This window comes from Caretta caretta, chromosome 2 (assembly GCF_965140235.1).
Source record: "Caretta caretta isolate rCarCar2 chromosome 2, rCarCar1.hap1, whole genome shotgun sequence".
Lineage (NCBI taxonomy): Eukaryota > Metazoa > Chordata > Testudines > Cheloniidae > Caretta > Caretta caretta.
The window spans coordinates 258,927,399-258,942,857 of record NC_134207.1 but is presented as its reverse complement, the minus strand read 5'-3'; the positions used below and the strand labels follow the sequence as shown (position 1 = coordinate 258,942,857).

Genomic DNA, 15,459 nt, shown 5'->3' with positions numbered 1-15,459 from the left:
GAAAGAAACACTTTACCATAGATCAGATAGAAGTGTAGATAGAAATGTAGAACGGGAAGGGACCTCCAGTCCAGTCCCTTCTACTCAAGACAGGACTACACAATAGCTAGACCGTTGCTGACAGGTGTTTGTCTGACCTGTTTTTAAAAATCTCCAATGATGGTGTCAAGGTTCCTTCCCCACTCTGAACTCTAGGGTACAGGTGTGGGAACTTGCATGAAAGACCCCTAAGCTTATCTTTACCAACGTAGGTTAAAAACTTCCCCAAGGTACAAACTTTGCCTTGTCCTTGAACCGTATGCTACCACCACCAAGCGTGTTAAACAAAGAACAGGGAAAGAGCCCACTTGGAGACATCTTCCCCCAAAATATCCCCCCAAGCCCTACACCCCCTTTCCTGGGGAAGGCTTGATAAAAATCCTCACCAATTTGTAAAGGTGAACACAGACCCAAACCCTTGGATCTTAAGAACAAGGAAAAATCAATCAGGTTCTTAAAAGAAGAATTTTAATTAAAGAAAAGGTAAAAGAATCACCTCTGTAAAATCAGGATGGTAAATACCTTACAGGGTAATCAGATTCAAAACATAGAGAATCCCTCTAGGCAAAACCTTAAGTTATAAAAAGACACAAAAACAGGAATATACAGCACAGCTTATTTTACCAGCCATTAAACAAAAGGAAATCTAACGCATTTCTAGTTAGAACTTCTGTTAGTAAGTAATCTGAGACTGCATTCCTGATCTGTTTCCGGCAAAAGCATCACACAGTCAGACGAACCCTTTGTCGTCCCCCCACCCCACCCCCCAGCTTTGAAAGTATCTTGTCTCCTCATTGGTCATTTTGGTCAGGTGCTAGTGAGGTTAGCTGAACTTCTTAACCCTTTACAGGTGAAAGGGTTTTGCCTCTGGCCAGGAGGGATTTTATAGCATTGTATACAGAAAGGTGGTTACCCTTCCCTTTATTTTTATGACAGATGGAGATTCCACAGTCTCCCTAGGCAATTCATTCCAGTGCTTAACTACCCTGACAATTAGGAAGATTTTTCTAATGTCCAACCTAAACCTTCCTTGCTGTGGTTTAAGCCCCATTGCTTCTTGTTCTGTCCTCGGAGGTTAACAAGAACAATTTTTCGCCCTCCCTGTAACAACCTTCCACATACTTAAAAACTATTATAAGAATGGCCATACTGGGTCAGACCAATAATCCATCTAGCCCAGAATCCTGTCTTCTGACAGTGGCCAATGCCAGGTGCTTCAGAGGCAATGAACAGAGCAGAGAATCATCAAGTGATCCATCCCCTGTCATCCATTCCCAGCTTCTGGCAAACAAAGGCTAGGGACATTCAAAGCATGGTGTTGCATCCCTGCCCATACTGCCTAATGGCCATTCGTGGATCTATCTTCCATGAACTTATCTAGTTCTTTTTTTAACCCTGTTATACTTTTGGCCTTCATAACATCCCCAGGCAGAGAGTTCCCCAGGCTGACTGTGCACTGTGTGAAGAAGTACTTCCTTTTGTTTGTTTAATATATGTTGCATATTAATTTCATTGGGTGACCCCGGCTCATGTTTATGTGAGGGGGTAAATAACATTTCCTTATTTACTTTCTCCGGTGTACACCAGTCATGATTTTTTAGACCTCTATCGTATCCCACCTTTAGTCGTCTTTTTTACAAACTGAAAAGTCTGTCTTTTTAATCTCTTCTCATACAGAAGCTGTTCCGTACCCCTAATCATTTTGTTGCCCTTCTCTGTACCTTTTCCAATTCCAATATCTGCACAAGATGTGGGTGTACCATGATTTACATAGAGCAGGGGTTCTCAAACTTGTTGCACCATGACTCCCTTCTGACAACAAAAATGACTACACAATCCCAGGAGAGGGGACGGAAGTCTGAGCCCTCCCGAGTCCCACCGCCCTGGGCAGGGGGGCTAAAGCCAAAACCAAGCCCCATCACCCAGGGCTGAAGCCCTTGGGCTTCGGCCCCAGGCAGTGGGGCTCAGTCTTTGGCCCTGGGCCACCAGCAAGCCCTGGTGACCCCATTACAATGGGCTCATGACCCACTTTGGGGTCCCATCCCACAGTTTGAGAACCGCTGATATAGAGGCATTATGATATTTTCTGTCTTATCTATTCCTTTCCTAATGATTCCCAACATTGTTAGCTTTTTTGACTGCCGCTGCACATTGAGTGGATGTTTTCAGAGAACTATCCACAATGACTCCAAGATCTTTCTTATCATGTCCCCCCTCAGTCTTCTCTTCTCCAGACTAAACAAACCCAATTTTTTCAATCTTTCCTCCTAGGTCATGTTTTCTTCACCTTTAATCATTTTTGTTCTCTGGACTGTATTTAATTTGTCCACATCTTTTCTGAAATGTGAAGCCCAGAACTGAACACACTATTCCCACTGAGGCCTTATCAGTGCAGAATAGAGTGAAAGAATTACTTCTAGTGTCTTTCTTACAACACTTAGCATTAACAAGATGTGAATTACATTGAATTTCACTTTTAACCTTGTCATTTTGTGGAGGCTGTTGTTGCTTTATATAGTGAATTCCTAAAAAATGGTTGCTTGCCATTTGTTGAGACTTCAAACAGAAAACCAGAATTCCTGCTTACTCCATCAGAGAATGTAGTATTTCTTCAACTCACTTGAGACACTTTTGATCGATCATTGCTTTTTGAAGGCTGTTATGCTAATTAACAGCATGGAAACCTGAGATGAATGCATAAGCCTTGAATGGTGATTAGTTCAATAACTTCTAAAGACACGTCTATTGTAATATGCATAAAGTTTTCATCTTGATTGAACAAAAGGCTCAGCAAGTACTTACCTGGTGCTTGTATTTAAGAAGTCAACGTTTGATCCATACTATCCACACAGTAATATCTGAGAGCCACAAGTTATTTTTCTACTTTGTTCTAGGGAAATACTGTAGTATTTCAGATATTGCTGTGTAGTAAGTATGAATCACTGTTGATTTATTAATGGTGACCACCATTTGTTATACTTTTTTTTAATTACTAAAAAGCTTGATTTTTTTTTAAAAGAAAACAGGTAATGAGTTTGAGATCTCATTTTAATCACCATAAATATTTTACCTTCATTGACTAACTGTGATGAAATATCTACTAATTATGACTTTTCTAGGCAATTTCTCCAGTGTCTTCATTTAGATCAACTACCTGAAAGGGGGTTCCAAAGAGGATGGATCTAGACTGTTCTCAGTGGTAGCAGATGACAGAACGAGGAGTAATGATCTCAAGTTGCAGTGGGGGAGGTTTAGGTTGGATATTAGGAAAAACTTTTTCACTAGGAGGGTGGTGAAACACTGGAATGCGTTATCTAGGGAGGTGGTGGAATCTCCTTCCCTAGAAGTTTTTAAGGTTAGGCTTGACAAAGCCCTGGCTGGGATGATTTAGTTGGGGATTGGTCCTGCTTTGAGCAGGGAGTTGGACTAGATGACTTCTTCCTGAGGTCCCTTCCAACCCTGATATTCTATTATTCTATGATCTATTGGAATGCATTTAAAAATTGATACTACAGAAATTAACGTTCCCTATTCCTTGTTACAAGCTTTGCTACAATTGGGTAGAAAGTGCTCCAGTTAGAAGGCTTGGATGTCAGCATAAATGAGTTACTGTCAGATACACACATCCCTTACGTTCCTTAAACCATCTACGTGTCACCCTAACACTAAATTCCTCCTCAAGATACTTAGTTTCCACATGAATTGTGAAACCTTTTCCTTCGTAATTCATATTTTCCACGCTCCTTCAGATCTGCAGGAGAGAAAAGTCTTCACATGTTAGATGTCAGCACAGAAATGGCATTGCATGTGAAGAACTAATGGACTAGGAACCAAAAGCCAGTTGCTTGTTTCCTCTGATCTTCAGACATGCAAACTATTGAGAAAATTTGGTGTTTAGCATGGGGTCCCTTTTGGCATTCTACTTTTCAGGCAGGATCAGATGAATTGTGCCTTGTGGCAGGGACTTGAATGGCAAGTCCTAGGACCCTGTCTGAGAATGCAACACTTTCATCATGCACTCAGATGCTGTATGAAGATATAGTATATCTACTGCTACATCATACTAGCAAGTTGGTCCAATTAACACCAACCAGGGAACAAGAAAGGCCGGCGTCTCTCTCTGAAGAGGAAACTTGGGGCTCAGACAGAGGGGATCCTTCAAGGAAAACCCTAGATAAAGGCAAGCTTTGGGAAAGCTTAGTCTCAGATTTGTGTGAAGCATTTCTTGAGTTAAGGCAAAACTCTAGGTAGCAGGAGATTTCTGGATGTTAACCAGATATGTGAATATACTGAATGGAGCGAGAAGGATGGAGATACACTTGTTCCCCTCATCACTGCTGCTTAGTGAAAGCAAAGCCTCAAATGGAGAGAGAAGGGAATACAATACTACTTGGCCTAGAGTCAAAGACAGTTAGCCTCTTTCAGTCTAAGGCCCTTGAGTCTTGTAATATTTTCAGAGATGTTCATTCCCTTCCTGGTTTTGGTTTGATCAGCTGCCAGGAAGCAGTTATTGGTTCTATGTGATGATGCATATTGTACAGCCAGTCTTGTCCTGGATTTTTTTTATCATGCCATTAATGCACCATACATAGCAATGTCAGTCTTTGTAACAATCCCTGGTTTGTTTTTAGTCTGAAGTAGTTACCTCAGCTGTTCCAAATTCCACCTGAATAATATATTCATTCAGTGCTACTACTCATTAGTGAGGGTCGAGGAATGCTATTAGCATATATTTTTCCTCAGATATTTAATTTTGAAAAAACTGGACATAGTGCATTCTTTTCATGACTTTTTTCCTGGTGGTACCCTAAAGATAAATAGCACTATCTATCTTTTTTTTAAAAAAAAAGTAAGAAATTAGATCCTGTTTCATATATAATGGAACACTTGAGGGTGGTATCATGTCATTTATATCTTAATGGTGTTTTGGATCCTTTACCACTGTTAGTAAAAACGCTCTTCATATAGCAGAAGAAATTGCTATGTAGTTAATGTTACCTTGTAACCAAGGTTGTTACAAGGAGGAGGGAGAAAAATTGTTATTCTTAACCACTGAGGATAGGACAAGAAGCAATGGGCTCAAATTGCAGCAAGGGAGGTTTTGGTTGGACATCAGGAAAAATTTCCTAACTGTCAGGGTGGTTAAGCACTGGAATAAATTGCCTAGGGAGGTTGTGGAATCTCCATCATTGGGGATTTTTAAGAGCAGGTTAGACAAACTACTGTCAGGGATGGTCTAGATAATACTTAGTCCTGCCATGAGTGCAGGGGACTGGACTAAATGACCTCTTGAGGTCCCTTCCAGTCCTATGATGATGTACTTTGAACTGCTTATACACGTTGTGCTACTATTAAATGAAAAAAAAATATACTAACACTCCTTAACATGAAAAAACATACTACCTTGAGAGGCAGGATGGTCTTGTAGCTAAGATACTGAATCTCTTTGCCTCAGTTTCTCATTTGTAAAATGAGGATAATACTTTTTCCCTCCCTGTCTTGTCTATTTAGATTGTAAGCTGTTTGGAGTAAGGACTGTCGTTCTGAGTTTATACAGTGCCTAGTAACCTTGGGCCCTGGCTTAGTCTCTAGGTGTTTCCATAATACAAATAATAAATATATCCACAGCAGTAAAGCAACTTTTTACTATACCCTTAACTGACCTCATTGTGTTTGACTATTGTCAAATCCTGTGTATAACATCTAGACTGACAGCCTACATGCTGTGCAGGCCTTATCAACTGCAATACAATGCTTTATTTCAGTTTCACTCAGCACTAATCTAAGGATCAAATAGAATTAAAAAGAAAATGAGAGATCAGTAGATGATTAAGTGGTTTTCAATTTTGATATATCAAGAAACTGTCACTGACTTCCATAGAATCAGAGTTAGCTCAACACTGAGCACTTCTGAAAATCCTATCCAGGATATGTAAAGTAGCTGAAGATTGTCATATTATTTAAATCTTAACAGTGTTTCTTTTAAGAACACTTAGTTATTGAATTAAAACTAAAATTTACTTGGGAGAATTTACACAAATTTAACAAATTTGGGCTTCTTACAGAGGCTGCACTTAAGTGTTTGACTTCATGACTTAAAATTGAATAGCCTAGCTTGGGAATTATTTTTCATTTGACCATTGGTAAAGTCAATATGGGCTCTTTGTGAGCTTGGGAACCTTTTTCCTACATATATGAGAAATGCTCTGATAGAAATAAAATGTGGTAAGAAAATAGAATTTGTTTTCATATTTCTAATTGGTGGTTATAAACAATATTATTTTAAAAATTATGGAAAATATTTTGCCACTCTCTGGCAAACACCCGAAATAAAGCAGTGATTGATACCCTTTTTATTATAGTGCACACAGATGTAATCTCATTCAGATAGCCATCCTACTGTAGTGTGCAATATGGAGACTTCACCCTCTCCTATTGTGATTTCAGTATTGTATTGTTTTTAACCCCCTACCTGTGGGCTTTAACCCATTAAAATATTTAATTTCCTATCCATATTGAACATCTCCTCACTTTATACCCAACTCCAGTTTTCCCTCCCTTTCAGAACTAACCCATTTCTTTAAACATTAAAGACGCCCTTAAGAGTGTGGTAGCATAGCAGTATCTCAGCTTCTTTAAGCATCCAAAAGATGTATCCTCCCCTTCCAGTTCCTTCATAGTGCTGCTGTGGTAAAGGACACCTGGTACCAATGTCAAAGAAGAATACAATGAATGTTGCAACTCAGGATGCTAGGTCAGGCAGTGGGCCCAAAAACTGTGCCCACTCTACCTTCTCCTGCCCCAGCTGAAGTCTGTGTTCCCCAAGATATTGCACCATTTATAGACTGCTGCAGGAGGAAGTTTGTGGAGCTCCCCATTATATTTTGAGTCCCACCTTTGTAATGGGTACTGGCTATAACAGAGCTAAGTTTGATGGAATTTTCATTTACAGCATTTTTATTCTTGTGATTCTGAACATGTAATCCATGCAAAAGCATTAATTCAACACTTGACGTAGTTCAGAGCCCCATTCTGGAAATGACCATCACTGTAATCTCATTTGACTTCAGAATTGGGGCTTCATCTCAGTGTGCATTGTGGCAAATGGAAGCATTGATTTATGTAAGTTTCACAGTCACTCTTGCATGCTGTGGCCAGAAGTTTATGCTTCCAGTTGCTGCTTTGGACTCTGAAATGGAGAACAAAATGGGACTGCAGCTGTCTAGCCCATATTCTGAGGCATGAGAAAGCAGGCCAGTAAAGGAGGTCAGTGCTACTAATTGTGTCTCATTTCCACCACTGACTTGAGCTATCAAAATTGTTTTGCTGCGTTCATCTGTATTGCTTAAATTCATCTCCAGAGCATTTGATATTCATTCAAGAAATAAAAATACAGAAAGCAGTTTGTGTATTGCATGAGAGCTTTCATTTCCAGCTGTGTATTGTAAACTGGCAGGAAAAAACCTATTCAACCTTATGACTTATACATATGTGACTTCCTGTTGCTAACTGCTAGTGAGTAATGCTGGGGGGGGTGTACCTGTGGTTAATGCACAGAAATTTACATTTTTCATTGTGCTGTTTTTTTTCTTTAGCCACCAGCTAAATACCTCCTGCCAGAACTGACAGTATTGGACTATGGGAAGAAATGTGTGGTTATTGATTTAGATGAAACATTAGTACACAGTTCATTTAAGGTAAATATACTCTGAAGTGGTCTTTGCTACTTGATCATATGAATGTTAGTGAACACAACAGAGACAGTAATCTTCTTAATATATTAACTAATCTTACAAGCCACCCATGAATGTTCTGGTAATTGGATCATTTTCTTGATTCAGTATAGACCTGTCTTCATAGAAAAAAGATGCCCTGTAGACCATTTCCTTATTAGGGTTTTGGGTTTGGTTTTCTAACAGATAGACCTTGAAAGGAGCCTTTTCAGTCATCTCCATCACTATGCGTTGTTGTAGGAAAATTTTCAAAGTTAGTCTGTCGTTCCAGATAAACCTGTTGTGTAATCTCTCTCCCTCTACAGAGACGACAAATATGCTGCCTCCTTTGGGAGCTGTTCCATCGTCCAGTTCCTACAATTATTTTCCTGTTCTTTTTGGTTATGGTGGGGGACAAGGAGGATAGAATGAACATTGATAAAGTAATGAATACTTCTTGTTGCAAGAGAAAGCCCTATCTCTAGGGAAACAAGACACTAACTGAATGATCACTCAGTCCTGTCACTTCAGTAGCTAAATATTCCAGCAGGGTTCAGTATTTAACATACGTAGAACTTTGCTGTCCTGAAAAAAACTGACTTTCATTTTCTGAAATGTAAATTCTGCTGCAGTTGAGTCTAGAAATCATAGCTGTGGAAAATGGAATTTCAGGGCCTCTGTATGCTAGGTGGGTGTATAATTCTGCTAGAAGAGATTGTGAATATTACATTAATAAATCTTTGGTGCCCGTAAGAACTGTGTTCTGTGCCAGAAAAGATTGCTCCCAATGTCATAGGGTTCAGTAAATAGGTTTGTCACCACCTCTACTCTAGTCAGCACATTAAGTATACAGCCTCCATTACAGGAAGGTGGGTGGTATATGGCTATTGCTGGTGAGTCAGTCGTTTTGAAGCAGAATCTTGAAGAGTTTTAAAAATTTCTGTGCTGGAGTGTGTTTATTGTTCAGGTAGGATGTAGCATTAGGACAGGAGCAGTGACCATTTCAAATTGGCTCAGAAATTAGATCATCCTTCATGTTTTGTAAATCTGAGGCATTATAAAGCATCTCACTTTATAGGAAGATGGTTAAGCAATTAGCAGGAGCAATTTCCGGTAATGTTGTAGTACTTTCAATTTTGGCTATACTATATTTTTCATTACAAACATAAATCTTTTATTTTAATCCTAGTAAATATTCAGTTGCCAGACACTTGATGTTGTAAACCATAGTTCATTAGTGGTCTGAATCTGGAAACCATTTTTCTTGGTTGACTTTAAAAAGACCGTATATGGATATATGGTTATGCCTACACTCATGATACAAAGTCAGGATGAAATTGTAGGATTGTATAGATTTGCAAACTGTTATAGACTTCAGTGCCAAATCCCTGATTTTTGTAGTCACTCCTGAAGTTATACTTGGGAATTTTCTTAGTGTTCTATCAAGGTAGACACTCATTTGGACTTCTGAGGGGGGAAAATACTTACTTTTTGTAAAGCTATTAAATTATTTACAGAGGGAGGCCAAAATAGCAGGGGAGAAAATGAAGAATATTCAAGAAAGGTTGCATGGCATCCACAAAAGTAGCAGAGATTCAGTATCAATCCACAATGTGAAAAATCAGTGTTATCTGAACGCTCCTTAAATTGTGAGTTCTGTGGTTCCTTAGTGAAAATAAAATCTATATCTCTTTAGGTTATTCTAGCCAGTTAATTTAAAATAATTTGAAAGAGTATATCATCTCCTCAACAATTGACATCACCAAAATCCCTTGTCCAGAGTAGAGGTTTGCACATACTGAAAAGGTTTCATGCTCCCTTGCATTCATTTTCAAAGTTGACAATGGGAGTCTGTAAGGGGAAAACCAGATGCTAAAGTAAATGACTTCAGTTATTCTCTAGCTGGCACTCTTTCCAGTGCATCTCAGTGGTACGGGTGAGCTTTGTGCTGTCTTTCATCCGAGATGAGGCCCTTGCCTGCTTCTGGTCACTAAAGAGCTCGTGATAATTTTCACAAGGGTAGAGTTAACAACTGCTGGATGTCCAAGCCGACTACCTATTTGAATAATTGAATTCCAACTACTTAAATTCCTTCTGCAGTTTCCTTTAGTTGTGGTATTCTTCACTAAAGTGCCCTATGGCAGTGTGCTCTGTTTCACAATTATTGCATTCTACCCCAAGGGTTGGCTACTTTTAAGTGGGGAGGTCGTGTGTGACAGCATAAAAATATGTTGAGGCCCTTCAATATGAAATACATTACATAAAAGGAATTAATATACTTTAAAAGTACATAACAGTAATTTTGCAATGAAATAGTTTCAGATAGCTGCAGATGCTTGTATTTAGAAGCACCTAGAGCTAAACTTTTTATTTATTTTGGTGCTCCTTTTTGAAGACAGCTTCCTGAGGGAATATTTCTCATTTTCCCTGTTTACTTCTTCAGCATATTTGAGCAGCCTTTGGTGCAGCTAGTCTATTGTGTTAAATACACACCTGAAGGATGGGGGAGGGGAAGCGTGTTTTATAAGGGTGGAAAGCGTCATCAGAAATGATAGTTCAGTAGTTTAATGACAAATCCCCATCATGAGACAATAGAAACAAATATTAAAATCAGACTATTGAATCAGGGAGATCCTTCGCATTCTCTCACCATCCTTCTGTAAAACAATCCTAGGTCCTATGCAAAATCTGAGTTTAGTCACATTGAAAAATTGCTGTGAAGTGTATTATTCAATCTATGCTCTATGAAGTTTTTTCTTTTCAATATCAAAATAGGCAATGTTTCCAGCTTTTTATATTCACTGTGGGGAAGAGATTTCCAAAGGCTCATATTGGGACTTTTGGTGGAAATTAGGAGCCTGACTGCTGTTGGTGCCTTTGAAAAGCTCCCCCTGTAATGGTATTTACACTTGTTTTTCGAAAATATTATCTGACTTTGTTGTCATTCTTTCTAGCCAATTAGTAATGCTGACTTCATTGTTCCTGTTGAAATTGATGGAACCATACATCAGGTAAGCATTGCTCTTAAATTGGGCTCTAATTTGTTCGTGGAGTTTAAGGCCAGAAGGGACTTTTATGTCACAGGCCAATATCTTGTACACAATGATCCCTTGATTTTTTGAGAGTCACTCTTTTCCAGGGTGTAGTTCCCCATTCTGTAGGAATGGTCTTATTCTTTGTTCCTAGATGTATAACTTTGCATTTGGCTGAATTAATGCACAATCCAGATAGCTCTGTATGACTGTGTGTCCTCATCATTATTTAATACTCTGCCAATCTTTGTCATCTGCAGATTTTATCAGCAATGATTTTATATTTACTTTGTATTGCATACAGTTCCTCAGTGTTTTGACATACAGGAATTTACACATCAAAAATTAGTTAAATATAACTCTTCTGCTTATTTTAAAAGCTAAAAATAATCTGACATTAAGCACATTATTCAGTAACCTATAATATCCCTAAATAGCAAGTATTTTGGAATGACTAAGTCCAGAAGGAATTGATACCGCCAAACTTTGGCTAAAATAAAAGCTGAATTGCTGTGTGCAAAGGATATGTTCTCACCTCTACATAGAATAAAGCAGCTGTCTGGTTTGTCAGTTGCTCACAACACACCTGAAGCTTGTAAGAAGCAGGGTTGCAACTCACACTTCTTGTTTTATATGGCATTGTTTTGAGTAAATGTGTGTGTTTCTATAATTGCACTAATACAGTTCAGTTATCATAACTTCAGAAAAAAGTCACTTTAAGCCTTTTGGGTGACATACTGCATTATATTGTAGTCCTGGTGTTTTGGACCTTGGTTTCTGCATGTTGGAATATTTTCCTCAATCTTACTCTTTATTCATCATTTATTACTGTCAGTTCTTAATTTTAAAGGATTGTCAGAGATATGGGAATATTTTAATACAAAAAATAGATGATGATTTTCAGTTATTTGACATAGATTTACAGTTGCCAAAATGGAGGTTTTTATCTTCTCAGGCCGGTTAATGGCCTACCTGATGAGTTGTGTCTAACTGCCAGTGTCCCTCTAACTACTTCAAAACTCTTTCTAGAATCTTCTCCTCAGGACTTTGATATCAATTTCTGATTCCTCTTGTGGATTCTAAGCTTCTCCAAGCATGAAGTGATCTAACGCCACATTTACAAACATTGTCTGTCCAGGTAACAGCTATTTCTAAGACATTTATCATTCCCTAAAAGCACCGACCAGCAGAGGCAGATTATAAACTGAAATTCCATATAAACAAACATTTTGTAAAAACACTCAACTATGCAAAATAGAATTAAAGATGTGTGCCAAGCATTCATGCCTTTACATTCCTTCCTCTCGCCCTTCACCTTTTGTCTGTATTTAGATTTTAAGCTCTTCAAGTCAGGGTTCCTTGTAGTCTTATATGTCTTTCAAGTGCGTAGTCTGTTTAGGATAATATGGACAAAATTTTCAAAAGTGACTCGTGATTTTGGGTACCTCAGTTTTTGGGACTTCTACATCAGACGCCTTAAGTGAGATGGATTTTCAAAACATGGTGAATATGTACTCTCTGAAAATCAGGCCCCTTTAAAGGATCTCAGATTGGGCATCCAAAAATGGAGGCATTCAGAATCACTAATCACTTTTTCAAATCTTGGCCCACATAAATAATACTCATAAGTTTCTCCCTCCAGACAAGCTCAAACATTGCAGTGTTTGTTAAAACTAGCCTGCACTAGGTACTATAAACTTGGATCCTAATTTTCTGATGAATTGAGCCTGCTAATTGGTTAAAATACCTTTTGTTGGTTAGAATAGGTTATATGCTAGATTGTAAAAATAACTGATTACATTTCTTAGCTGTATATAATTTAGGGGTGTGTGTGTGTGTATATATATATATAAATCAACCTGAAGAGCTCTGTGTAGCTCAAAAGCTCATCTCTTTCACCAGCAGAATTTGGTCCAATAAAAGATATTACCTCACCCACCTTGGTCCCAGAATAGTAGAAACAACATGGCTACAACACCACTGCAAGCAGTCTTTGAGTAATCAGTTTAGTTATTGCCGGCACAAATATTGTCCTGTCACTACTTATCTGAAAACTGTTCAGTAGCCTGTAAAATAAGTTAGTAGTCTTAGTTTGATCACTAAAATGAGTGTATACATTGCGAAAACTATCCACACAGTTGTCACCACTTGACACACTTGTTAAACATCTTAGAGACCAAAGATTAAATGGGCAATGGACTGAAATATCCTTTAGAATGACAGGTTTCAGAGTAACAGCCGTGTTAGTCTGTATTCGCAAAAAGAAAAGGAGTACTTGTGGCACCTTAGAGACTAACCAATTTATTTGAGCATAAGCTTTCGTGAGCTACAGCTCACTTCATCGGATGCATTCAGTGGAGCGAGCTGTAGCTCACAAAAGCTTATGCTCAAATAAATTGGTTAGTCTCTAAGGTACCACAAGTACTCCTTTTCTTTAGAATGGTGGTCCTTCTGCCAGCAATGATTGTATGCCTGTTCTGTGGTGGAGAACTTCAGTTTTTAGGATTATTAATCTTTCGTCAGCACTACATTCACTTACAAGGGACAAGAGCATGAATATTTATTATTTTATTTTTTTATTTTTTTTATTTTTGCGTTGTCCTGTCCAAAGGCCTACGTAAGGATTAGGATTTCATTGTGCTAGGAACTGTATGAACACACAGGTAGACTCAATGTCTGCCCCAAGAGTATACAGTCTAATTTTGAAGCAAGATGTCAGGAGTGAGTGTGACAAACAGTAGGAGGAAACATAGTAGATTAACAATAAGATCAGAGTCGCATACATTGCATTACATACCAAAACACAAACTACACTAAAAGAATGTTACATTTGAAAAATCAAACACTCAGAAATTAAGAAATACCAGAATTAAGGTTGCCTATTCAGTCCCCTTCTTCATTCACTACACACCTTCCAACTTCTGCAACAATTTACTGCAGTTAATCACCAAGATCTGGTGAATGCATGTGAAGTTCTGAAAAACTGTGTCCATAGGGTGGGTTTTTTTCATGTGTATGATAAATAATATGAAGGGTAATTGGCCCTTCCAGAGACTTCCTGTGTTTTATTGGGCAAGTAATTTAAACACTGTGAATTTCCATTTCTTCATTTGTAAGATGGGGATAATACTTCCATTCCTACCAGATTGTTAAAAAAATTAATTGTAAAGCATTTGAGATCTGGGGACAGACAATAGTTAATTAATTGTAAAGCATATGAGCTCTGAAATGTTATGAAGCTATACAAACAATAGTTAAATCTGCTGTGTCAGAAAGTAGTAGAATTTTGTCAAGCAGCAGCTTGTCTGAAAAAATGGGGATGGGGGGGAGCCACCAACTTGCCTCAGTGGGGAGGGTGAACTTGATGGGGCTAGCAATGGAAGGTGACAGCCCCAGCATTGAGGAAGGGAGACAGTTTCTGAGGGACACCAAGTAGCTCCTGCCCCCGAGATGTCTCTAGCACCCATTGGCCAGTTGTGGGGGAGGGATGCTGATTGGCCATCATCCCCAGATCCAGGGATTTAATCTGGAGCAGGGCCACATGAAGCCTCATTCAACTCCATTCCAGCTCCTTTCCTTGAAGAAAAGATGAGCAATATGGTACTCCAGTATAGAGGAATTCTGTGCAGTTCATGTGATGTAAAAGTAATCATCTGTCAGGGAAAAGTAATATGTAAGTATTGTCTGTCTAATAATATTTGGGGGTGGGGGGGGAATCCAATTAATAGATGCCAAGGCTGTATGAGAGGGACCTTTATGATCCAGTGTGACCTCTTGCATAGCACAGGCCATAGAATTTCACCAGGTGGTTCCTTAGTTGTTTGTCTGAATCTGCCATCCTTGTGTTATGTATAAACTCCTTAAAACAGAAAGATCATTGAGCAATTGGGAAGTATTTTATACCCATTTTAAATATGATAGAAGCTCTGAAATGTTATGAAGCTATACAAACAATAGTTAAATCTGCTGTGTCAAAAAGCAGTAGAACTTTTGTCTGAAAAAATATTACCTTGCCTGATCTTACACTAAAGAGGTCTGTTTTAGGTAGCGTCTACACGGCGGGGGAAAAAACCAACAGCACCAAGTCTGAAAGCCTGGGCTCAGGCTCTGGGGCTAAAAATAGCCTTGTAGACAGTCCTGCTTGGGCTGGAGCCTGGCAAGTAGGGAGGGTCTTAGAGTCTGAGCTCCCGCCCAAGTGGGAACATCTACACGGCTGGTTTTAGCCCCTCAGCCTGAGCCCACAAGTCCAAGTCAGTTGCCCCGGGCTCTAAGACTCCGTGCTGCTGGTTTTTCTTTGCAAGGTAAACAAGCAATTAAACACCACAGCTGGACTTTGTTAGCTGACTCGGGTTCATGGGGCTCTGGCTGCAGGTTTATAAAGTTGCAGTCTAGAGGTTCAGGCTCAGTCTGGAGCCTGACCTGGGGGACCTTTAAATGGAAGAGGGTAAGTCTCTGATGCAATTAAGAACCCGTGGCTGGCCCATGCCACCTGACTCAGGATTACAGGGCTTGGGCTAAGGGGCTGTTTCATTGCAGGGTAGAATTCTGGGCTTGGGCTGGAGCCCAGGGTCTAGGACTCTCCAAGGTGGGAGGGCCCCAGAGCTTAGGCTGCAGCACAACCCTGGAAGTCTATACTGCAATGAAACAGCCTCTTAGCCCAAGCCCAGCAAGCCCGA

General features: G+C 39.2%; 1 protein-coding gene across 2 annotated transcripts in view; it reads left to right on the top strand.

Moving 5' to 3' along the window:
- Window positions 1–15,459, top strand: part of CTDSPL (CTD small phosphatase like) — a 120,089-nt gene that overhangs the window by 90,069 nt on the left and 14,561 nt on the right. For both annotated transcript variants that reach the window (XM_048837468.2, XM_048837467.2), the window contains 2 exons: window positions 7,635–7,736; window positions 10,706–10,762. In XM_048837468.2, coding sequence (XP_048693425.1) covers window positions 7,635–7,736; window positions 10,706–10,762 — 159 coding nt within the window. The remainder of the gene's footprint in view (window positions 1–7,634; window positions 7,737–10,705; window positions 10,763–15,459) is intronic.